General features: G+C 39.1%; 2 protein-coding genes across 2 annotated transcripts; one reads left to right on the top strand and one right to left on the bottom strand.

The window, feature by feature from the left end:
• Positions 1-2,584: 2,584 nt before the first annotated feature.
• egr2b (early growth response 2b) lies at positions 2,585-5,901 on the top strand. The gene is made up of 2 exons (XM_084741472.1): positions 2,585-2,971; positions 4,027-5,901. The coding sequence occupies exons 1-2, from the start codon at positions 2,800-2,802 to the stop codon at positions 5,175-5,177; spliced, it is 1,323 nt and encodes a 440-aa protein (XP_084597598.1). The 5' UTR covers positions 2,585-2,799; the 3' UTR covers positions 5,178-5,901.
• A 9,673-nt stretch (positions 5,902-15,574) lies between these two features.
• adoa (2-aminoethanethiol (cysteamine) dioxygenase a) lies at positions 15,575-20,542 on the bottom strand. The gene is made up of 2 exons (XM_084741385.1): positions 19,960-20,542; positions 15,575-17,356 (listed from the first exon to the last, which is right to left on the bottom strand). Exons 1-2 carry the CDS (start codon positions 20,293-20,295, stop codon positions 16,898-16,900), a joined length of 795 nt encoding a protein of 264 aa, XP_084597511.1. The 5' UTR covers positions 20,296-20,542; the 3' UTR covers positions 15,575-16,897.
• Between the last annotated feature and the right edge of the window lie 5,661 nt (positions 20,543-26,203).

The following is a 26,203-nucleotide window of genomic DNA, read 5'->3' as shown; positions in this document are numbered from 1 at the left end:
GTTGTGTTCTGTGTTCTTCTGTCCCAAGGTTCTGTACCTTTTTTTCTGGGGACCCACTTTTAAAAAATGACAGTCCATTGTGACCCAGTTAACAACAAGCCTTATCAATAAATCTCGGGAAGTTCAATTGTGCATTAATGAACCATTTCCACATCACCATATTTGATGCATGGATATACACATTAAATACTTAATAAATAAATGCATTAAGGCTGAGTGAACAGGCTGTCTCAATCTTTTTATTTCCTCTCATCAAGAAAACAAACCTAAAAACATAAAATTGAGATAACATGACTTTCAACAATTCTACGCGGTTTTTGAGATACAATTTTAGGGGACCCAAATAAAATGTCCTGTGACCCACCTGTGGGTCACGACCCAGTCTTTGGGATTGACTCCTGTAGCGTGTCTTGCTAGCTTCCCTGGCTTGCAAAGGTACTTGTTGTCTGATTAATCTTTTAAGATAACATTTATTGCTGTTATACATTTTCTTTATTTAATTTGAAGTTAACTTGATTTATTGATAAAAACACAAAACTTTTAATTATTGTTACACCCCCTCGTCCCCTAGCCAAGGCCTGAGCGAAATGTAGTCCGGAGGCTGGATGCAGCCCACTGAAAGGTTTCATGTGGCCCACAAGGTCATCATGGAAATATCAAAAAGACCATCAGAAGCATTTCTCTTACCATTAAACCATTATCAGACCTTTATTTTGAAAGGGCTCAGTGCTGTGTTCATTGGTAATGATAATGAACTGTATCTTTTATATTAAACTGTAACTTTATTTACTCAGTGCTGTACATCCATGTTGTTTATGTTGTTCTTCTACTTTTGCTGCTTCTATCATTACAACCTGTATGCAGCCTGCATGGTACACTGTAAAACATCAAGTTTTAGACATTACCAACAAAAGATTAACCCACAATTCATCACATGATAATACGGAAAGGGTGACCAACAGTAGAGGTGCCCTATATGGAACAATTTTGACTATTCCATTATCAGAGATTTGGCCATTATTAGGAACTTATATCATTTGTCTGGACCACAGCAGCCTGATCAGTCAGATCATGTGGCCCCACATGAAAAACAATTGCCCACCACTGCCATAGCCCAAACTTGGGAGTCGTAACAGCTAGAGACATGACAATGAATGACACAAACATACACATTACCCAGCAATCACCACTGTGTATGACAGAAAATTCCAAATCATATGAGATTCATTTAATTGAATAATTTGTCGTTGTTTATTAATAGTTGACATTTTTTATTTAGATTGACAAGAAGACATCATGTGATGTTGTCTCTGCATTCTTACCCCTTTGTTTTTAATTCAATGTTATTGACAAGTTTTTATTTGTATTTCTTCTTATCGACATGTTTTTCTGGTATTCCTGTTCTCATCTGTTTTATGTTTTAGTGTCCTTTCCTTGTGTCTCAGTTTTACTATAGCTTTTTGGTTCTGTTTGGCCTCATCTATCTATCTATCTATCTATCTATCTATCTATCTATCTATCTATCTATCTGTCTATCTATCTATCTATCTATCTATGTAGTTTTGGCTTTGTGTTGTGGTATCCTGCTCTTTTGAGATGTCGGTTAAAGCTCTTTGTAAACTCCGCTTGTACACGTGCTACATAAAATAAAGTTATTATAATTATAAAAATGGAATAAATCCCTGTAATAATAAAGATAAATACCAATAACAAAACATTGTTATAACAAATGATTAGTGAACAACATCACACTGATGGATAATGTTAAAGATAAAAAGTGAAATAAACTGAACGTGTCCTCGTGTGTGTGGACCACTGTCACCTGGGTGATTCATTTTCATTCTTCTTTATGTTTATTTCACATGGCCCACCACCTCCACCGCCTCTATAAATATTGCTTTCCTTTCCTCTCTGGCTGTAAATAACTCTAAACGACTATATTTAACCCGTAAGTGAATCTTTCCTAGAGCATAGTCAAATCACACTGAGACAAGTTTCCGAGCCGGGCAGCCTATCGCACCCAGAGGAGGAGATTCCGCTCCTGCCCGCCTCATTTGACTGTGGTTCTCTCTCTGTGTCTCTCAGCTCGGGTAAACTCGTCACTTTCCGATGATCAGAATAACTCCGGAATCAAAACCAAATAAGGAGTGTTGGGGCTGTACCCAATTACCGGATTGAGCCTTTTATGGGTTAAGCAGCTCGACCGGAATTCCTCTTTTGATATCAAGGCGCAGAAAATACACTAAAACACATTCAAAAAGAGTCATTTTAGAAAGAAATATTTAGAAAATGAGAGCAGTGTGAGCTTACTATATTGTATGAGGAGTGTGATGTCGCTGTGTTGTTGTGTGGCAGTGTGTGTATTTGTGTGTGCCTGTGTGTGGCACCGAGTGGAAAAAGTCCCCTTTATCTCTCCTGCAGCGGTGGATTCTCCATTCACAAGTGATTCCCTCTGACATCGTCACGGAGCCACCAATCAAAAGCGGTACCGCCTCTCCCCTCCCACTCCATATTTGGGTACTGACGTAGCAACCGTATTCACAAGGCTCCCCATATATACATACTAGTGCCCGGGCCGCCGTTCCCAATAACAGTTAACTTTTATCAGCCAGAGCGCATGAAGCGCACCATCCTCTCATCCTCTCCCAGCCGCTGACACGCAGAGACATGCAGGGGTGACCCACGCAGGGCTCGGCTGGGTGACACACTGTTGTTCGTAAAGGAAAAGAACAGAAAAAGACAAGAGAAAGAGACAAAGAGAAAGAAAAAGAGCAGAGACGCGAGTGTTTTTTCTTCACGATGACAGCTAAAACTTTGGAGAAAGTGCCGGTGAATCTCGGGGGATTCGTGCATCCCGTGGCCGACAGCGTATACTCTGTGGATGACATCGCCACCAGCCTGCCGACCTCAGTGGCTATCTTCCCCAACTCCGAGTTAGGAGCGCACTACGACCAGATTAACGTGGCAGCAGGTAGGTTTCACACTTCTGGAGCGGAAATCAGCCTCATTCATCTATGAAAAGTTGAATATTTGAGCAATTGCAACTCCAAATCCTGTTAGTAAAAAGTTAGTTAAAAATCATCATATATAAATGAAATAAGACCAGAATCGGTGCGTAATGGCACAAAGATGCGCCAGCTTTCTCGTAAAACCAATGTTTTATTTACAGTAAATGTATTTATTTATAATGTAGAGACAAAACTAGTTCAAAGTGCTGCTGTGGGGCTCTTATACATCGTCTAATATAAATTATTTTCAGTAGTTTACAGGCATATTCAGACTTTGATGAAAAATGCCCAACAGGAGTTGGAGGGAAAAATCACTTTTGGACACTATTGCAGCAGAAATCTGGCTCATTCATCTATGTAAAGTTGTCTCTAGCCTCAATATTAACTCCAAATTGTCTTCCAAGCTGCTTCAGAAAAGAATAAAAAAAACATTTATTGTTTTGATTTGACTGTCAGAGTAAAAAAAAATGTTAAAATTGTTCATATACTAACATGATAAGACCAGAGTGTGTGCGCAATGGCACAGAAATGCACCAGTTTTCTCTTTAAGCCCACTTTCTTGTTTGGTGTGAACAGGTTAATACTTTGTGAACATATTTTATTTATAGTAAATGTACTTATATATTATGAAGCTGACGAATTGAAAATACTACTGTGGAGCTTTAGGCAATGATTTGCAGACTTTCAATGAAAAAGATCCAAAAATTAGTTGGAAAAAAAAACTTTACAAGTAAACAGATTGCATTATAGTTTTACATCTTGTAGTTTTCTGCTGCATTTGTGCGTGTACATACTGAACATGCGTGATTATCACGAAAGATATATAAATCTTTTTTCTAAACCTCTAAAGTTTAAAATCTAAACACTGCTTTTTAGGAAAATGTATATTATACCTTGAAGTTGAAAAGCTGGGGAAAAAGACAAAAATGAAGCAAAGAAAGTGAAGAGTATGCCAAAGTGAACCTGGTCTCCAGAGTTTGTGGTCCCCACTGATGACCTGTTGTGTTTTTCTTCACAGATGGCCTGATGGGCGCAGACATGAGCGCAGAGAAGCGCTCCCTGGACCTCTCCCCCTACTCCAGCGGCTTCTCTCAGCCCGCGTCCCACCGCAACCAGACCTTCACCTACATGGGAAAGTTCTCCATCGACTCCCAGTATCCAGGTAACTGGAACCCCGAGGGAGTCATCAACATCGTTTCGGGCATCTTCAACGTGGCCCAGCCGCCTCCTCCTCCTCCTCCTCCCTCCTCTTCAGCGTCCTCCTCCCCGGTCTCCTCAGGATCTCCCAATCACTTCTCCAGCGGTAATCTGAGCTGCACCATGGCGGCTCAGAACCAGGCGGAGATGGACCACCACCACCACCTCTACTCCCCTCCTCCTCCTTACTCCTCCTCAGGCTGCGGGGAGGTGTACCAGGACCCCTCTGCGTTTCTGTCCACCTCCACCTGCCCCATCGCCTCTTACCCGCCCCCCTCCTACTCCTCTCCTAAGCAGCCGGGCAGCTCGGACGCGCCGGGGCTCTTTCCCATCATCCCCGACTACTCTGGTTTCTTCCAGCCGGCCTGCCAGCGGGACATGCATTCTGCGGGGATCCAGGATCGGAAACCTTTCGGTCCCTGCCCGCTCGATACATTCCGCGTCCCTCCACCTCTGACCCCTCTGAACACTATCAGGAACTTTACGCTCGGGGGTCCGGGTAGTGGAGGCCCCGAGGCAGGCCCGCCGAGGCTGCCCTCTGCCTACAGCCCGCAGAACCTGCCCCTGAGGCCGATCCTGCGGCCCAGAAAGTACCCGAACAGACCCAGCAAGACGCCCATCCACGAGCGGCCGTACCCGTGCCCGGCGGAGGGCTGTGACCGCCGCTTCTCCCGCTCCGACGAACTCACCCGGCACATCCGGATCCACACCGGACACAAGCCCTTCCAGTGCCGGATCTGTATGCGCAACTTCAGCCGCAGCGACCATCTCACCACGCACATCCGCACGCACACCGGGGAGAAGCCGTTCGCGTGCGACTTCTGCGGCCGCAAGTTCGCGCGAAGCGACGAGAGGAAGAGACACACTAAGATCCATCTGAGACAGAAGGAGAGGAAGTCCTCCACCGTGTCCTCCTCGTCCTCCTCCTCGTCTGGTAGCTCCGGAGCTCTGGAGCGGCCGGTCTGTTCCTAGTTTTCCCTGTCACCATGGCAGCGTGACGCACACTAACACCTTAAAGAAAAGAACTTTTAAATGATGATTCTGAACTGTTGTGAATCAAGAAAACTAAAAAAAAGTTTTAGCTTTCTTGCTAAACACCAGGACGGGAAAGAACTTCTGTGCAGTCGTGCGTATTTACGCACATCCATCCATCCCTGCTCCAGAACTGACAGACAGACTGACACGAATGCACTTTGCCTGCACAGTCTACTGAATATAAGAGTAAATATAGCCATTAATTCATAAAAATTTAAGGGCGGGTGTAATATAAAGGGGATTTTTTAATGTCGCCAACACATGTTGCGCGCAACATGTTGCGCGTTTAAATGTGAAATAACTGCAATAATCTTTTAAAGAAAGAAAAAACTGTTATTTAAATTATTGGATTGACCGTGTGTTCATTCTAACATGTCTGTCGATGACTGTATTTCCCCTTTAGTGCCTTGCTGTGTGTCTTTTTGTACACTGACTGATTCAAGGACGCTTCTAATGCAATGTGTATATTTGTCCTTTAATATGTACAGTTGAAGACTTTCTATTTTTGTACACATTCCGTCTTGTGTAATTTCAGGTTGTGGTTCACGTGTAAAACAATGTTTTATGGAGTATAAATATGTTGAACTCATACCGATTTGACATTTTTGTTGTGATGTGTGTTTTGAGACTTATTATTAAATGTCTGCGGATGATAAACACAGACGGTATCAGTTTGGTTTATTACTCATAACTAAAGCGACAACACAAAGATGGAACACAAAAGTCGCCTGGCTGAAAGTGGCAAATGCAATTCTTTTATGTATATTTATAAAACGACTTTTAAAGATGTTGATGTTGGAAATTTAATCGGGTAAATCCCACCTTGCGTCACCCATGGCATCTCTGACTCAGAGTTTTCACCCACTCACTTTTATTTAGCTGTCACAACAGGTTGTAAACAGGCTATGATCTGGTATCTGTCTGTCACATTAAAGGTGAAAGGCAAGCTAAAATGTTCTTTGAGCAAAGTCAGTGAAAGTAACCAAATTTTGACTTCAGTCAGAAGAGTTAAAATGGTCAAATCAACATTTACAACCATTTCAAATACAATGTAGGTCATTTGTTTCTAAATATGTTCAAGTTTAATAGGAAAAATCAACAAAATTTTATAAAAAATAAATATATGAATAGATATAGACAAACATATTTTATGAGGCGTATTTTGAAAAGGAGGTTGTGCTTCAACAATGGGATTCTCATTGGAGTGCTAAACCCAAAATCCAGTGAGTGTATTCCAAAAAAATGGAAAAAGTAGGACACCTACCATTTCAAGTTTTTGAAATATGCTTTACAAGATATAAGAATGACGTTCACAACATCCCGGCAGGGCCATCACCAAACAATACTGAGGGTCACAACAGATCATAAATAGCCTCTGATCTGAAATGAGCTGGTCACATTAAAGGTGAAAGACAAGCTCAACTGTTCTTTGAGCAAATTCAGTGACAAGAACCAAATTTTGGCTTCAGTCAGAAGAGTTAAAACGCTCAAATCGACATTTACAACCATTTCATTTCTAAATATATTCAAGTTTTATAGGAAAAAGCTGCAAGATTTATATAAATAAATAGAAAATAAATGTCTAGAGATGTACTTTGTAACATATATTTGGAAAAGGAGGTTTTGCATCAACTTGTGAAACCCAAAATACCTTGAGCATGCTCCCAAAAATGGAAAAGGTAGCACATCTGCCTTTTCAAGTTTTTAAATTACACTTTGTAAGATATAAGAATTCCAGATGTTCACAGCATCCTGGCAGGGCCAGCAACAAAAATACTGAGTGCAAAGCCTGCAAGAAAAAAACACTTTTGGTAAAGAAATGTTGGATCCTTCATATATTTATACATTACTTATCTATTTATTTGTTGACTTCAATTTTATACAAGCTGGTCATCATTCTAAACATTTTTTGGGTGGTGTGTATTTTATGTTTTGTTGTCACCTCTGTCTGCATCATTTGTTGTGACTCACACCTAAACCTCACTTCTCAGGAGTGAGTGGGAAGCTGTGGTCACCTAATTCTGTTCCAATGTTCTAAATGTCTGTGTATTAATAAACATCAGGATGTGGTGCAGCAGAGACATTTGCGGTGTTTTAACGTAGCACCTTCAGGGTTCATGACACAATGGAACCAGTTAAAAGAATAGATACTGATGCTGTAAGGCGCTGATACTAAAATTGCAACCGGTTGGCCAAATCTGGCCCCCGGTAAGCTGGGTGGCCCTCACGTGATTTTCTAATCACAATAAAAATCAATAGAAACTGTTTTTCACAGATATGTCAGTTTTGTATGATGGGATAAATGAAGCTGTTAGTAACAGAGAAGGCTGATCTTTGTGTGACAGCAGAGTGCCGACAGTGAGCTCTGCAGGAGAAGACAACTGTTAGCTGAAGACAAGCGAAAGCTGTACAGAATTATCTATTTCATACTAAAAGAGCTTAAATACGCTCTTCATTTTGTCTCTGGTTTATGGTTTATGTTTCTGAATCATTCCAGCATTACGGTGGCTGCATGATGGAAGACGCTCCAGCTGAAATGATCTGAGTCATTAGTTAATCCTTATACCACAATTTAGTTTACAAGCTGAATTCACAGGTCAGTAATTTTGAAAAATAAGAAAGAAGAGTTATGGGCTGTTTAAATAATGTTATTCTGTGTGTTGATTAACTGGCCCCTGTAATTTTTTTTAAAGGTGGCCCCTGTGTAAAGCAGTATCACTGATGTGAAGTCACCACCTCATAAATGATTAAGACAAAAGCTTCTTAATTGTATGGGGCACCTTTGCTGCATCTGGAGGGAAAAAAGAGAAAAATCTGATCTGATTTTTAGCCTCTTACATCTCTCCTGTGAAATCTTTGCTATTAAACTGTTTAAGGCCAGTGTAAAAGCTTGTTATAGGCACTGAATACCAGTAAGTAGTTTATTTAAATACGTTTTATTATGATGATATTTATTTATAGAATTATCCCACAGATCTGAAAATTCTATGGACTAAACTGCATTCTGAGATCACTGAAAGTTCTTGTCTGCTATCAATATAATTTCAAGGTGTTTCATTTCTTTTTCTACTTGTCAAATGAAGCAGAATTCCTGCATGAACAGACACTGCACACTGTCTGCAGCAGAATCCTGAGTCCATGTGACATTTCTCTTAGCACAGTATTGTTATGATCGAGGTATTGTACAGATTAAGTCCAGTAAGAACAACCTGTCTGTAGTATGTTATGGTTGTGTGAAGTTTTTCTGTCAACAGATGCTACAATATCAATGCACTTCACTGAAATATAATACAGTTACTCTAAAGTTTCTTAAATTTCATTTAGGTAGATTTACATTTTTATACAACATAAGCTCTGACTATTTTGTGTTTTCTAATAGAGTGATTCGCAGTGTGGGGTTCAGGGACCACGGGGATCTGTAGCACTCTGCCAGGGGGTCCATTAAAAGGTTTCAGCTTCATTCATTTTAATTGATCATGATAAACATATAGGGAAAAATATTTTTACTTTTAATTATTTATTTATTTTAAGAAAATGCTTCATAAAGTAGTGTGAAATAGTTAATAGATTATGTCACATATCTGTAGCTCTGGCTCCTGCCAGTCCAGCATGCGTCACCCATCACCGTAAAAAACAACACAGCAAGTCAGAGCGGCATCGAAGAAGGACAGATTTTTAAAATGACCAGCTACATGAAATTGTTCCTGGTTGAAAAAGAAATGAGAACCTGGTACAAAGTTGTGTAAAAAAGACATAAGAAAAAATAATGCTGCAGAGTTTCAGCACTAAGTTTATTAGAAGTGCAACATTTTGCTTGTAGAACATCGTCAGGTATTAAACTCACAGTATGAAGCAACAACAGAACCACAGAGAGAAAGAGGAAAATGGAAATGACAACATTTCAATAACACTTTCTATGACTGTCATGCAATGCATTATAAGCACATTATAATGCATTTAAAATGCTTTATAGAACTCTTTATACTTGTTTAGAATCATACATGACAACTTAAAACAAGGTGTAGAAACTATTATAAGTGGTGGATATGATGTATCGTAAGCTCAGCATTCATAATGCTTTATAGGTCCATGCCAAAGTGACAAGAGTGTTTGAAAGAAGAATCTGAGTCCTGGTTACACAGCACATTATAACCACTGTTATTTCTGTATAGCAGAACAGATTATTACTATGGATGCAGTTCTGATCACAGACTCCAGAGGAGCAATAAAATCATTTCAAATCCATTAAATAATTTTTTGATTAACATTTTATATGAAATTATTATTTTTTTCCTTTGTAAGTAACTGTGCATTAAGCATAATAATGCACAATGAGGAGGTCATTATTGTGAAGGGATGGTGCCCATCCTGTCCTGGTTCATTTCACAATAATGACCTGCTCACTGTACATTATCCCTTATATAACAGATGATAAAGTCTGTTTCTGAAATGCAATAATGTCTTATAGATAACAATAATATGCTCTAGCATGACTTTGTGAGCTTTATAAAGTGAGAGTACTGTATAAGATTATCAGCAACTGTATCATGTTGTCATGCGTGATTATAACCATTCAGAAATACCTTTTAAAATTATTATTAGAATGTCTTATGGATGTGCTTATAATGATTTATATATATGACCTTTTATAGAAAGTTTCCGGACTGATAAAATCTCGTTTGCATTATGAGTTTGATCTCACTGAAACTCTATGACTAAGATGTAGCATTTTGATAACACTGGCACTGTGTGGAAATGTAAATAAAGAAGCTTTAGCTAAAAAGCTAAAAAAAACTATCTCAGAGCTGTCCCTGCACTGGACACACATAGACTCTGGGGAGGACGGCAAACACGCGTGTTTCTCAAAGTATCAGACTTTTGCTTTTAAGAAGCTGTGTGACTCTGTAACATCTTTATTCCTCTGACGCCAACTTGACCACAAGAAGGGAAAATGAGTGGTATTGTAGAGTCATCCTGAGCTGTACAAAGAAGGCCACTGTTCCTCCACTCTCCCTAACCCTTACAGCTATATCAGTCTCTTATAAACCATTTATTGGGCGACGTATACTGTTTATAAATGCTAAACAGCTAAAATGGAAAGTGTTGCTGACAGTCCTAAAGGCTGAGTGCTTCATTTTTCATTGTTCATAAAGATCAGAGTGCACTGCTGCACGAGCTCTTGTCTTATTGTCTTATTGTGGTCGCTGATGGCTGCCGACTATAGTCTGGATCCACTTGAGGTTTCTGCCTGTTCAGAGGAAGTTTTTCCTCACCACTGTCACCTCAGTGCTTGCTCCTGGTGGGAACTGTTGGCTCTCTCTAAATAATATTATAAAGTACAAAGCGCTGTAAGAAGTCTCTGTAATGATGCAACTGTAAAACAAAAAAAAAAACAGGTTGAGACAACTCAGAATTTCAAGGCAACTTAATACAATAGATTTTTGAGTTTTGAGCCCAAATCAAACTCTTAATGTCTGAAATAAACTAAAAAAAAAGTTTTTCCAATCTATAATGTGGCCGCACTTTATTTTACAGTACACCAGTATGACATAACAAATCATACTTTGTGTTAAATTAGACTTTATTAGAGGTTAATTATGGACACATTACAACAGAAATGTACTGTAGACTAAAGTGAAATCACACATCTGCTACTGCCCCATTTAAAAATAATATGATTTACCAAGTAAAGACTAACATATATAAATGTATATACAATATTTTATTCATGGGTGACTGCACAAACTTATTGTAGTAGGCATTGGTTGTAATGTGTCCCTAATTATTACTAGTTTTTTCTAATTTGACACAAAGTGCTGTTTGTTACATCTTATTAGTATGCTGCTAGGTGTGTAGTGTCTAATTAGGGTATAGCTGCATGTTTAATGTCTAATAAAGAACATATTTATGTAGTTTTATTCTAATTGGATACAAAGTACAAAGTAGTAAAATAAAATCTTCTCTCATCTCTAGTTGAGATAATTTACTTTTCTTCTTTAGATAAACTTGAATCTTTGAGTTTTACAGACTTAAAACTCTTTGAGCGACTTTGAAAAATGGCTTACAGTGAGCTGTGAAGATGATTTGTCACTATTTTGGTGCCTGAAAATTAAATGACTTTTATTGAAAATATTAACCATTATTCACTTCCTTTCCAATAAGTTTACTTAATCATTTTTGAAAACCTTTTTTGGGGAGTTAAACTAACTAAAGATTCAAGTTTATCTGAAGAAGAAAAGTAAATCAACAGAACAAAAGATTAGCTGTTGATAAAACATTTTCAAAAGAGTTTAAGTTGGGCTAAAAACTCAAAAAATTATTTCAGTAAATTGCCTCAGCTTTTTAATTTTTACAGTGGGGTATTATACAAATGAAATGAAACGGAATGAATTGAATGTTCATTTTGGTGTTGTAACTGCTTGATGGCAACTCGTGGGACATTTTCTAATAAATCTAACTGTCACATTCAGAGCAGTGGGAATATACAGTCAGGAATAAAAAAAGACACATATCTGACATCTCCAGCAGCAGCTGCCAACAAATGGCTTTTCTTGTTCAAACTGCACCACAAGTATTCCCCACACTGATATACAGGCCTGATAGACTTCACACTGGAAATTGAGGATAATTGCGTGTAACATGAGTCACAGTCATCCAGTGAGCTGACTGACAGGGTCACCGTATCTGCAGTGTCGACGTGGAGCCAAGTGACAGTCAATGTCAGCCACTGTGTGAACATGCAGGCATGGATAGCACTGTGGGGAGTGATATTTTAGGGACACATATATCTAATGATGATGGGATCTCCCTGAATAAACGCCAAAAAATAAATAAATAAATAAATATATTTGTTAAATATTTATATCTTTCCACAGATTTCTTTAAATGTGAGCCATGATTAAGTGAGAGCCACAAATGAACAATAATGTTCATGTCCTGCCACAGATCCTCTATTGTGTCGAAGTGTGGGAGAAGACTTGGCCTGTTCGGACGTTGACCTTTCTTCTCTTCTTCTCATTGAAGCTGTCTCTGTCTGGATTTGACTGTTGTGGGTCATTGTCCTGCCAGGATGTGAATCCACTCTCAGTCTCTTTTCTTACACAATCTTAAGGATTTGCCTCAACTTTTTTTTTTTTTCGCTCTTTTTACTTTTTGTCTCCTCAAGCCTTAAATAAAACATATAAATGCTTTACCTGTTTGGATTGGAAGTCGTTATTTATTTGTATAGCGCCAAATCATAACAGAAGTTATCTCAGGGCATTTTTTTATATAGAGCAGGTCTTATACTTTTTCTAATTTTATTTGCAGGGACCCAAGAAATTCTCACCAAGAGCAAGCACTAAGGCAATAGTAGTGAGGAAAAACTTCAATTTAAAGGACCAGTGTGTAGGATTTAGTGGCATCTGGGGTGAGCTTGCAGACTGCAAAAATCTCACCTCACCCTCCCCTTCCAAGTGTGTAGGACAGTATCTGCACAAAATGCACAAGGACGTATCTAGAACCAGTGTTTGATTTGTCTGTTCTGGGCTATTATAGAAACATCCTCTGTGGAGGAGGACCTGCTCCATCTGTAAATATGAAGGGCTCAATCTGAGGTAACGAAAACAAGATTCTAATTTTCAGGTGATTATACACTAATGAAAACATACTTACGAATATTCTACTCAATTTCTACCATATTCTGCCAATAAATCCCCTAAAATCTTACACAGCTTTAAGAGGTAGAAACCTCAAGCAGAACCAGGCTCTGGGTTAGCGGCCATCCATGTCTACAGTTTGGTCTGAGAGAGAAGGGGGGGGGGGGGGGGTCATTACTCTGTTGTTACTTTTAGAACATTCAGGAGGGTCCAACAGATTTCGGGACTGAGAACCCCAGCTCTGTGAACCAGTGGGTTCCCAAGCATGAGGCGCCTCATTTTCTTTCTTGTACTTTTTTTTTCCTGCAAAGGAGGTTATTTTTGGTCACGTTTGTTTGTCCGTTTGTCAGCTGAATGATAGAAAAACTGCTGGCTCAGTTTTCATGAAACTTTGCGTAAGGCTGTTGCATGGGCCAAGAAAGAGCCCATTACATCAGGGTTCTCAAACTCAAATTGGCTTGGGGCCAGTGATAGTATTGTTACGTCATAGGTGGGCCACTTCACCAGTCAAGTACTGCAAGAAAATGCCATATTTCTGGAAATATGAAAAATTTCTTAAAGTTTCCATTACTAACACATTTTGGTCATACTTAAAGAAAACACAAACAGCAGTTTTTATGTTAGTTAGCAGTGCACTGTCTGTCACCTCAAATTGCTCATTAATTTCCCTGATGAAACCATCATAAATGTCACTTGGTAACTTGCCAATCCACTCTGCCATCAGAGAAATACTGACACAGAATATGAGCAAACAGCAACATGAAATCTTTCAGAAATACATAAATACTTTTTTTTTTTTTTTTTTACATAGAATTGTTTTATATCAATTGAAGGGTAGTTTAAATTTATATGAAATAACAACAGAAAAATATTTAAATTGAATCATTTTGCAAGCCAGGTTATCTTATATTTTTAACATCCCCTGTATTACTTTTTGGAGTGGACCTGAATCCAGTGGCAGTTACACAAATTATTCTTTAATTTCACTAACATTGCATGAAAGCATTTGGCCTTGGTGAAGGTCTGTACTCTCCGAGCGTCCTTCTAGTTATTTCTGCTTAGAACTTTAAAGGCATAACATGCAGAATTTAATTTTCTAGGTAACGACACCAGGCCAATCCAGAAAACAGCTAAATATGATGCGTGAAGGACATCTCAGATAATACTAGGCAATTTTGCACCTTACATCTGGCATCCACTCACCTAGCTGCCTTGCTTAGCCTGCTGGACAAGCTACCATTAATGTTAGTCCAGGACTGTATAAACATGTTTTAACAGAATATTATCCTCTGGTGTTGTCAGTGACAGTGACTGATTCTATTCTTTGAACTTATTTTGACCCTTGAAAAACTTTGAGCAGTAAGAGCAGGTAAATTACAGGTCAGTGATGGTGCCCCAGATATTGTACTGACTAAAATCAAAGAAATGAACATGACTACAGCAGAAAAATTTGATCTAGTTCCATGATTATTCCCATCGATTTTATTGTTCCACGTACATTCAACAACAGAGTGACAGAATCCCTGTCAAACTGGCACACAGACCCGTGTGAAGTGTAATATAGGCCAAAGGAGGATAAAGATATAAGCTAAAGTAATGTAACATACAGATTGGAATGATATAGTGTTTATGTAAAAGGTAGTGAAGAAAGTTAAGTGTTGGTTAAAGTTCACTAACACAGCTTCCATTTTAAAATACAACACCCTTGATAGATGAAACCTTCTGGACTGTGTTTAAAGGCTTTGTTCAGTCTTTAATATGATGAATCATATACACCATATCTCTCTAGATAAACTTGCAGTAGGTGAGATGATCATTGGAAATGTAGAAATAACTGAACGTTGGCCTTTTCTTCTTAAAGGACTAGTTCAGATGTTTTTGCTGTAGGGTTGTAAGAGGTATCCATGATCAGTGTATTATTACAATCAAGACCTTGCTGCCTACCGATTGTCTGGAGATTTGCAAAATGCAAAATCACTGCTAGAACTGTGGCAAGAACAACCACTGACAAACATAGGTGCCTTACATTTTGTCAGCTCAGACCTTACTGGACACATACCCACCACTCCCCCACCCCCCACACACACACACCGAACCTCACAATTTTCTCCCAGTTTATGACAAATTTTCCTTTTCATGATCACAACCTGTTTCTGGTACTCTATCACAGCTTCACCAAACCAGACTCTCTGGACAGAATTCCTATTTCTTGCATTTTCATGCATTTTCTAAACTTCTAAACATTCTTCCCTGAGAATTAAAAAACTGCTGTTGCATTTAGGGCTGAAGGATTTTGAAAAAATACTTCACTGCGATTATTTTGACTGATATTGCAACTGCGATATGATTAATGATATTAGAGGTAATTATAATATTTACATTCTTGTGATTGAAAAACATGCTCAAATGACTATGGGTCATTTTTTTGCAGGAGTCTGTACCAAAGTCTGTAGAATCTGATTCGTAGGACAGGACATCTCTGCCTTAGCACAATCAGAAAAGTTAAAAAAGCTTAAAGTTTTTTGACACACACTTTTAACAAATATTGCACCTCCTGCACTTTTAAAATTGTAGGAAGCCATGTTGTGATTTCGATAAAATTTTGATTAACTGTGCAGCTCTAGTTGCAGTTTACTTATTATTTCATTATTTTCATTATTTAAAAGTCACCAAAACACAAGAAACAAAGTCCCTGAAACTCAACATTTTTAAGGCTGCAAAACCTCCCTATTTTTGAAGTCTCAAGGTTGACAAGTATGATTACAGTAGATAGCAGTTGGCATGCTGGACCGGCTGTGGCTTGGTCCTTGTCCTTGGTCAAGACACTGAACCCCAGTTTGCTCCGAAGCACAGGCCACTGTGTTCCCAAGCTGCTGGTGCCCAGCCTAGATAAATGGGGAGGGTTGCATCAGGAGGGGCGTCTGATGTAAAAAGCCTATGCCAAATCAAATGTGCATATCAATGCCGGGTTGTGCGGGGCCTGGTCTGCCAGCTAGCAGCATCATGATCATGATGTTCTGTGAGGAAAAATGACTATTTTACCAAAGCAGTCTGGTGCCTTTAGAGAGAGTGATATCTGGTTTATGTAATGTTGTTAAAGTGGTGAAAATATTCTAAACATAACCTACAATGAAACTGGTACTGATTTTTTTGGGGTTCTAAGACACATTTTGCTGCTGACCCTGTCCACAGCAGTACACTGCGTAGCTTCTAACACTGGTACTCCTGCTGTTTCTCCAAACTGGGGTGTATCGACCGTCATCTACTGTAGGTAATACACTGACTATGGCTATCTACTTCATACAACCACACTTCAAAAAAATCCAAACTATCCTTTTAACTGCTCAGACCTGTGTAGGAACCATGTCATCTGGACAGTTACACACATAAAATAAAAATAAAGTATATATATATGTATATTGTAGTGTGTGCACTTTGGAAGAAGAAATTAGCGTGTACGATAGAAATGGCACTCTGAGCATACATTCAATAATCACAAATAAGGCAGGTATGACTGGAGTTACAGGCTTGGGCATTAAGACACGTCACAATGTGGAAGTCCTCTGCATCAAAGGGAGAAAACAAAAGGCTTTCCAAGTCTCAGAGAACACACGTCAGAGATCTTAACGACACCCCAGCATTCACAGAACATTTGGCTGATGACATTCATGTGTGTACAAGGCAACATAACTTTCTGAAGAAAAATACCATATTAGGAATGTGAATTCCTTGAGTCAGCTCTGTTCTCAGCACTGACATGAATATTGACGGTTTTTGGAAGGAAGTTCAGTGGTCCTGATTCTGTGTCGGGTGTCAGAGGTCACAGTCCTGCTTCTAAAAGCTTCTGCCCTGCTGTAGCATCCTTGAGCAAGGCACTCAATCCCTTTGACTTCAAGCTAATGCCGACCGTTATGTTTCACCTTCATGTGAACAGAGTAAAACATTTTCCCCTTGTTGATGGATGGATATCACCGTGTTATCATTCACTGTCATATACTGAAGTCTGATCAGAGGTTTCACTCAGACAGAGACGGTAGGGCCTGGGTAAGCCTCCCCGCCACACCAAAAGTCCTCTGGCTGAGGGACTTCTAGTAGCCACGTCTCCTCTTCTTTCTCCTTCTCTTCTCCCTGCTGCTCCTTGTTGCTCTTTCTATCTGCATCCCCCTCCGCCACAGTTTGCAGGACTTTGTAATAGTGACAGTCCCGCCCGTCGTCTGGATTGTACGGAGGTGCCAGGATATCCAGGAATGCAGCCGGCCCCTCCACCGCATCGATCTGGTGGAGGTTGTCCCGTACGGGAGTGAGGAGGCACGGCCCGCTGGTCTCCGAGTACTCGGCAACTGAGCGGAGAACGGAGCGCCGCAGGGAGGCCGTCTGGAATGGAGCCAACGGAGGGTCAAAATGAGGCAGGACGGTACTGACGGTCAGGTTATCCTCCAGTTTGTCGAAGCAGCGGACGCTCACCTTCCCATACAGAACCTGAAAAAAAGACATTGTACAGTAAGAAATTAATGAAATGATATTAAAGACTCATGACACTGGCTAGGAAGATATTACAAAGATCATTATTATGATGATGATCATCAGATAACATGTCTTGTTTGGTCCACAGCCCAAAGATATTCAGTTTACTGTCAGGGAGGAGTAAAGAAACCAGAAAACATTCACATTTAAGAAGCTGGACACAAAGAATTTAGACTTTTTTTCTGAAAAAAAACAAAAAACAAAACTCTGATTAATCAATTCTCACAAGCAGTTGATGCTTAATTTACTATTCAATTAATAATCGGCTAATCACTGCAGCTCTAGTGATGTGTATTGCATAGTAATGTGCAAATGAAATCATCAGCCCTCACTGATAAGTTTTAATACTTTTACTGTAGCATGGCAGTGTGATTTCATAGGAGAGCTGAGGGCTGAAACACATCCATTGTTCTGCTGCCGTGCTGCAATAAAACTATTAAATTTTATCAGTGAGTGCTGATGATTTCCGTACCTGTGTTACTCTAAAGAAACTCGAGTTGAGCACGGCAGTTCTTTCCCATTGCACAGTAAAAACATATTTGGATTAGTGCTATTACTTTGCACCAACAGGCACTGCTGACGCAAGGATGGAGGGGGAGTAACATTAGAAGAAAACCTGAAGAGACAAAGCGTGATTTATTTACATTAAATTAGTCTATAATGGAGACATAATTTTCCTGGGAAAAACTGTGCAGTGGCAGACAGATTTGCATTGTGAAGGCAAGACTTACTGGTAACCAGTCTAAACAAAGATGGTGTCATCATTTTATAGCCATTACACTGTGAAATCACCATTTACTTCATTATGATAATGAATTGGTTATATGTTAATGGTGATCTCTGTGTGCACACAGGGGACCAGCATGCCACTGGGAAGTGGTGAGAGACTGAAACATGTTGGCCCTAAAAGATTCCATGCTTTCAGTGATTAAAGAATGAAACAAACAAAAAACATTCTACAAATTCTATTTGAAAATCTGGGATTTTGCTGTAATGTTGTAATGTATAATGATTCTGTTCTGGCACAGGTATACAGAACAAAGAGAATGACAAATACAGTCTGAGCAAGATATTGTTATTATGGTATGAGACTAAATATGGTCTTTTGGGTCATACTATATCATGATATGATGCAAGAGGTGTCTTTTCCTGGCATTTTCCTGTTTGTGAACTTACCAGACTGTTCTATTATTTGTTCTTACCCACTTAGTCAATATATCAAAATTAATGATGATTATTTGTCTAAAATGTCATAATCTCATATTTAGTGAAAGCATCACTAATCATCCCTACAACATTGTTGCAATATTGACATACATATTTGGTCTGATTTTGTTCATATCCCCAAGCTGTAAATATGAAGTTGTAGGACTCATTTGCCTGATATCGTTGGGTGAATTAGCCTATGGTATGAATCAAATGTTTTATGTGCTTCATTAAAATGATGCTTCTTGACTGAGTCACAAAACAGTCTCAAGTCACATTTCAATTTGTGTGCTGAGACATGACATTAGGCTGTCGACTTTTTCTGTACTAAGACCCCTGAGGAGCACCACAGAACGCCACAGGAGGTCTTTTCTACCTGTGGCCATAAAACTGTACAACTCCTCCCCCTTCTGCAGGAAGGAAAAGTGACACATCCAGCCAACGTCAATACTATGATCAGTATTACTTTCAACATCAGTAGTATTTTTCAATATTATGTTCACTGTCATAGGGAAAATCAGATTTCTATTATATTTAATGTCACATTTTAATATCATGTACAATATTACTTTCATCATCATGTGCAATAGTACTTTTGAGTGGCTTTAGTGGTCGTTCTTTTTCTGGCATGCCCCCCCTAAGAAGGAAAGTTCACCCGCCCCCTACTTCCCAAACCTAATGATTACAATCAGTCATTAACAATAACTGGGGAATCATGATTGATAGCTTTGTTTTGCTCTATATTTCTCCCCTGGTCAGCCACGCCCCCTCCCAACCCCGGCAGAGAGTCCGCGCCATATATTCAATATCATGTGCTATATTATTATTATATGTTAATTACTACCATGTGCAATATCATTTTGTCCAATACACTGTGAAATATATTACATTCACTAACACTATTACTTTTCAATATTAATCATGTACAATCACGTTCATTATCATGCGCTATCTTTACTTTTATTATCTGGAGCAGTAGAACTTTTTTATTACCTCTCAATATCTCTGCCAAGATTACTTTCAATGTAACTGCCATTAACACTTTGTCCGTTTAGCTTACTTTGTTCTTAACTTATCTTACTTTGCTGTTATTCTGTTAGGCACCGTTTCCTTTGCATTTACTCATTATACACTATATTTCACTTATTCGATGCTCTGTTGTTATTCTTAGGTTACTGTAACTTTTGAGCAATCTGGCACACGCGTTTCCCTCTGGATTAATGAAGTTCTATCTTACTTTCCTTACAGGCTATAACGTTAGCTCTCTTAAACAAAGTAACATTTCAGAGGTATAATGTGGGAGTGACTGGACAACAACAGGCCACATGATAACAGACATGAGGGCTGAAGACCTTGAGCATCCCGTTCATGCCAGGGTGGTCGTGCAGCGGGATGGAGGCGCCGCTCCTCAACAGGAACACCCCCATGCTGAACACCTCGGTCTCGCAGATGTGCATGTAGGTGACCGGGGGGTTCTGGTGCCCCGCTGCTACCGAGCTCGGCTTCGTTTTCCGGGGAGCAATTTTCAGGTCGGCAGCCCTGAGAGCAGTCACTAAAGACACCAGCTCACTCTGTTTGTCCTCCACCACATTGTTGTCTCCGTTGGCTGAAGACTTTAGGCCTGTAAAGGAGATGTAGGCTTGCTTTGCTATTTTCTGGATCAGAGGAGTTTTGTTGTCTCGCGGCATTCTGACTGCGGGAAAAAAACCTAACGGTTATCGGTGTATCTCTGGCACTGTTCCTACGCTAAAACAGCTTTAAAATGCCTCTCGGGTCCTCCACTGTCACCAAATTTCCGTTGTAGATGTTCGGTCCACTTTCAAAAAAGACAAAAAAGCGACTTTAATAAAAATAAAACGCAATTCATGGTGGTGAAGTGTGATTTCAGCCCCAGATAAGAGCCTCCCTCCAGTCATTTTCCACCAGCTCGCCTCCTCGTCCCTGCTCAAAGAGCCTGCGCAAGAAACACAAAGCAGTATGGGTAATTGAGTTTTATACATGAACAGAAAATTACTCTTATTCGCATAAACACGAACAGTGGAAGCAGCAAATAATCTGATCGTATTTCACAGAAATACGCGTGATTGCATAAGATTGAGGCATACACCAACAAGGCTACATCAATAAAAATTAAGATAGTCTGCGTTTTAGTGAGACTACATTTCCCAAATGTCCGAGGGAAGGAGCAGAGTTGAAGAGGGGAAGGCCAGACAGGCCATTGAACTCTCCGCAGCCCACCCTGTCCAACATCACATCCTCTACCACTGCCTCTTACTGCAGCCCTTTGCGTTCTTCTTACTTAACGGATGCTTTGCGTTGAGAGCAGCCATTTTTCATTAGAGTCAGCGTTTGAGAGGACACACGCGTGGATTTTTTATCATATATTTTTGGCTTTGACTGTTAAGAGAGGAATGCATCTGTAGTCAGTACAGGCACACAGCTTTTTTGAACATGCACAATATACAGAATAGTTAAATTAAATAAATACTTAACAAATTAAACATTTTTGTGAACTGAGGTCAAAACAGTGCACTTTTGTCTGCCTGGAGCTGCAGCTATTAAATGCTCTCTTTTTACTGAAGACTATTTTTTGGGGAGCCATAGTTTATGGAGATGCAGGAAGACCAACATCACAATTTCGAGGAAAAAGCACTGAGCCATAGACACAGTCTTTGATGCATACTTAAGTTGATGAAATTTTTTTGAAATTTGGTGTACAACATACTGCAATAGATTTTGTGCCCAGCTCAAATTTTTCCAAACTTTCTGCTGACCTTTAGTTGAGATAATTTTCTATTCTTCCTTAGATAAATTTATAGTAAAATTTAAAGTTAGAGAAACTCAAAAAAGAAAAATGTTTTTCAAAATTTGGTCACAGTTAACTGTGAACCTGATTTGTTACTATTTTGTTGCCTTAAAATTAAATGTTTACGCTATAGTTTAAAAAAAAAAAAATACAACATTTTGGGATTTCTAAAATTCAAATGTTTAAATTTATCTAAAGAAGAAAAGTAAATTATCTCAACAAAAAATCAGTAGTTGGAACTGAAGAATTTGACTTGGGCTTGGACTTGTACTATGTATGTAGTATGTTGACTTGAAATTTTGAGCTGTTTGAACTTTTTCATAGACCTACAACAATGAAACATTTAAAAAATATATAATGTTATTCATTTCCATGCCAAAGTCACAGGGAGCCACTGGAGAGGAGCTAAAGAGCCGCATGTTGCTCTGGAACCTCAGGTTGCAGACCCCTGGTCATGTTGAAATGGCTGCTGTGAAAAAGTTGTATTGCAGTTACAGAATGCAGATAAAATGAATTGATATTTTATACACAGCAGTAGCAAGAGTTCAAGTCATTATTGTCACCAAATAAAACATTTTCTTTACAAAGTGGATTCAGTTTTACTGTGAGCTACAGATTGGCTGTCACATTGTTAGATTGTACATTGTTAGAACATTGTTACATTCAGTTTTCATCAACTCAGAAGTCTTTCTACAGTAATACAGGAGTCATGTGAATAAAATGGAAACAAGGCATTAATACCATTGTCTGTTCTTGTTAGCTGTAAAGGACTTAGATTAAAGGTTCGGTGACCAGTTTTAACAGAAACACATAAAAAAACATAAAATGCCTCCATACTGCTCGTCTGGTGTAATCCAAGTCTCCTAAAGCACCAACATGCCGTTCCTTTGTGCATGTACACACACATCCAGTTCAGATGGTGTGCATGCACACGTGAATGTGACTCTAACTAAGGATGTACAGTGAAGATTCAGGCTAAAAACATGGTGTAAATGACGTCTTTCAAGTTAACTTGGCATGTTGGGGCTTTAGGAGACTTGGATTACACCAGAGTAAGGACGCATTTTTTTTTCTGTTGTTTTTTTTTACATTTGAAAACTGGTCACCATTCACTTCCATTGTGGGAGATTCTGCAACACTGTTTTCCTGTGAAACTGAACTAAACACAACCTTCAATCAGCATGAAGGTGAGTAGATAATAACAGAATTATCATTTTTGGCTTAACCATCCCATTAAATTAATGTCATCATCACAGGATGTACATGTAGGCTCTGTGCAGACATCTGTGTAGAGCCAAAATTATACTTTCCATGTCCATGACTATGCGAGGGTCTGATAGGCTCCACGTGAAGTAAATTTCATCATCAGACTGTATAGGTTCTGTACGATCAGCCTCTCAGAGCTAAACTAGTACTTTACATGTCTGTGACTGCATAAGGATCCTCATGACATAAATGTCCTCATCAGAGGGTGAATGCATATGCTCTGTGTTTGTCCATTGTGTACCTCCAATTTCTTGAGATCACATGTACTTGTCCACAATGCCACTACGGAATACCATCTACACATGTGTGGGATACGTCCCTCAAGGAGACTCCAGAAAGTAGTATAAACACAATTATGCATCTGTGGTGGCTTCAGCCTAACCTGCTGGTTTGTTACACTGAACTATTTGGGAAGTTGGCCATAGAAACGGTTTGGAAAAAGGCAGGCACTTTCAAAAAACATTTGTCAGGTGATTGAATGAACCATCTGTCTATCATGTCTAACACAGGCTAACTTCAAACGATCATATCAAACTCTTGCTGAAGCCAGTTGGGAGAGAAGTGAAAACATCTTTTCCATGGAGAAAACCCTTCAGTGTTGTCATTTGCTCTTCTTTCAGTGAAGAAATACTCTTCAGTTCTGATATAACTGATGCTATCACAGTATCTACACTAACCTCTTCAGGAGCCACCATTGTTTGTATTTTTGTTATTTGTTCTCGCTGTTCTCACACCTAAAACCACACCCGTAGCTGCCTGAAGTCTCTCCAAGGATGCTGACTGGTTGCACCACTTTTGGTGCAGGCACAAACGGATAACTTAAAGCCTGGCAAGATGGATTCTCGTGTGATTTTGTGAATCCAGCTGCCTCGCAAGATAAGCTACTGCTACAGTCTGTGTGTGTGCCTGTTTGTGAGTATATTCAGGCCTTAAGCCTCACTAACTGTCAGTAGAGAGAAGCTGAAGAGTCCAACTGCCATTTTTGGATAAAAAAATCATGAGTCAAAATTAGTCTGAGTCAGTCTGTATTTTGTGTAATGTGGACTGTTCTGAGTGTTTATGAAACTTTCTAATCAAACATTTCCATCAAGTCAATAAGGTGTTGACTGTAGTAGTGTTCTCTGCCTGACGCAGCCTTCTGGAGCAGAAGGAAGTGAACATGGTTAACTCGACAACAAAACACGGTTCTGAGTCACCCACATCACAAACACTTTAAACACAGCACTGAGTCACCAGCATCACAAACACATTCTGAGGAAATGTACTTTACTGGTCACATGTGTGCTTGTTTCTAGGTGTGTGTGTGTGTGTGTGTTCACATGCAGCACAGACCAACAGTTGGCACACTTGTGGGTGGGTTTAGGTTGGAGTACCTCTTTGCATGTGTGTATTTTTTTTTATGTTTTTGTGTGAGTAACTCAGAGCATTTGTGCACATGTTGCATTATGTATGATGCATTCTGCATGACGAGTGAGGGAGACACAAAGCAAGCAATATCCTCTTGAGAAATAATGAGGCCAGGTTCATTATAGGATCTCTCTCTCTCTCTCTCACTCACACACACACACACACACACACACACACACACACAATTGTGTGTGTTTGACACAGACTCGGTGTCATTGCTCTAGAAGATGAGACAGTGTTGCTTAGAGACCTGTCTTCATCAGATAAGGCATGTGATAAACAAATTTATTTCCAGCTGAAGTCCCACAGTGTCAAATGGACAAATTGTCTATGAACTAATTAATTTGTTGAATTCTTAATTTTGCTCTCAACGGATTGGAGTTTAAATCAAATAAATATTTCTTTGAGGTTTTAGTAGCAATGGATGACACCACCACCTTTGATTTAACAATATGGATATGCTTTATTAACAAAAATACTTAATTTGGGGTGCACAAAATACCAAACATGGATGTTACAAGAACCAGTTCTTTGGTACCAAGTCAATGCCAAAATTCTGAAAACTTAACAGTACTTGTTTTTCTACAGTAAGGTAAGTCTAACCTGACGTGAGCAACATATACATCTACAAGTGTTCCAGTTTGCTGTTAAATGCCAAAGGACAAAGAAAAATGCTCATGCTGGTAGGCACTGTCAGCAACACACACCACACCTCCGCCTCAACTGTGTATGAAAATACTTTGCATTCGAGGCACATTGAACTATGAGTTCACAAAAATAGTATGCAAACAGTGTCAATGAATTTTTCAGACAATGAGGAAACATATGCAGCTTAACGAAGCATCACAAAGACAGACCTTCAGATTTATTTAAGGATTTCAAGGTGAGTGACTTTCAGTTTATGTTAATGTTACATTAAAGGAATATTTCAACCAAAAATGAAAATTCAGTCATTATCTGCTTACCCTCGTGCTGACTGAAGGTCAGGTTTAGTTTTTTAGTCCACAAAACACTGCTGGAGTTTCACAGGAAAACAGAGGTGCAGAATCTCCCAAACAATGGAAGTGAATGATGAACAGTTTTCAAACATAAAATAACAACAGAATAAAAACATAAAATGCCTCGTCTGATGTAGTCCAAGTCTCCTAAAGCCCCAAAATGCCATTTTTAACCTGAATCTTCACTGTAGATCTTTAGCTTGGAGCTACATTCATGTGCATGTGCACAATGTCTGAACTGTGTGTGTGTGTTGTGACAGTGTGTCAACAACACATCAGGACTTAAGGAAACTTGGTTTACACCAGATGTGTAGTATGGAGGATTTTTTTTTTTTTTGTGTGTGTGTGTGTGTGTGTGTGTGTGTGTGTGTGTGTGTGTGTTTTAGGTTTTTAAAACTGCTCACTGTTCACGTCCATTGTTCTGCAACACTATTTTCCTGTGAATCTCCAGCAGTGTTTTGTGGACTAAAAAAATAAACCCAACCTTCAATTTTCATGAGGGTGGGAAGATAATGACTGAATTTTCATTTTTGGGTGAACTATCCCTTTAAGTGTGGACCTGCTGAGATCAAAGAACGTTAACATCAGTTGATTCAGGAAATGAAGGGCAATGAATTGATAGCCTGCATGTCAGGGCCTTTAAATAACTGACTTTTTCAGTCTTTCCTTTAATTCTCTATGTTTATATATATTTTCTGTTCTTGAACAGAAGAACCTGTAAGGTCAATAATTTCCCCAGAGAGATCAATAAAGTATTTCTGATTCTCATAAATTCAATGGATAATGTTGTCAGGTTGGTTTGATGTTTTCCAGACCAATAACTGTTCAAAAGTGATAAAAAACTGCCCAAATATAAACAATAAAAATGAATTAATAAAAATTGCAATAGTGTTGTGGTTCATACCAATTTTTCAATATGACATAATAATAAAACAACAATTTAAGTGTTCACAAGTGGGCTAGAACACAGATATGAGGTTACATTGTACAATGCAACTATAAAACAAATTTTCTTTACTGAATTCTGCCTTAATCAGTCAAATAACTCAAACTTGGCCAACTGCAACAAGCCCTGAGAGTCTGCCAAGTTCAAGTGTGTCTCCCCACGTACGCACACAT

This window comes from Lutjanus erythropterus, chromosome 17 (genome assembly GCF_056507025.1).
Source record: "Lutjanus erythropterus isolate fLutEry1 chromosome 17, fLutEry1.hap2, whole genome shotgun sequence".
NCBI classification, from domain to species: Eukaryota; Metazoa; Chordata; class Actinopteri; order Lutjaniformes; family Lutjanidae; genus Lutjanus; species Lutjanus erythropterus.
This window is presented reverse-complemented; position numbering and strand designations above follow the sequence as displayed.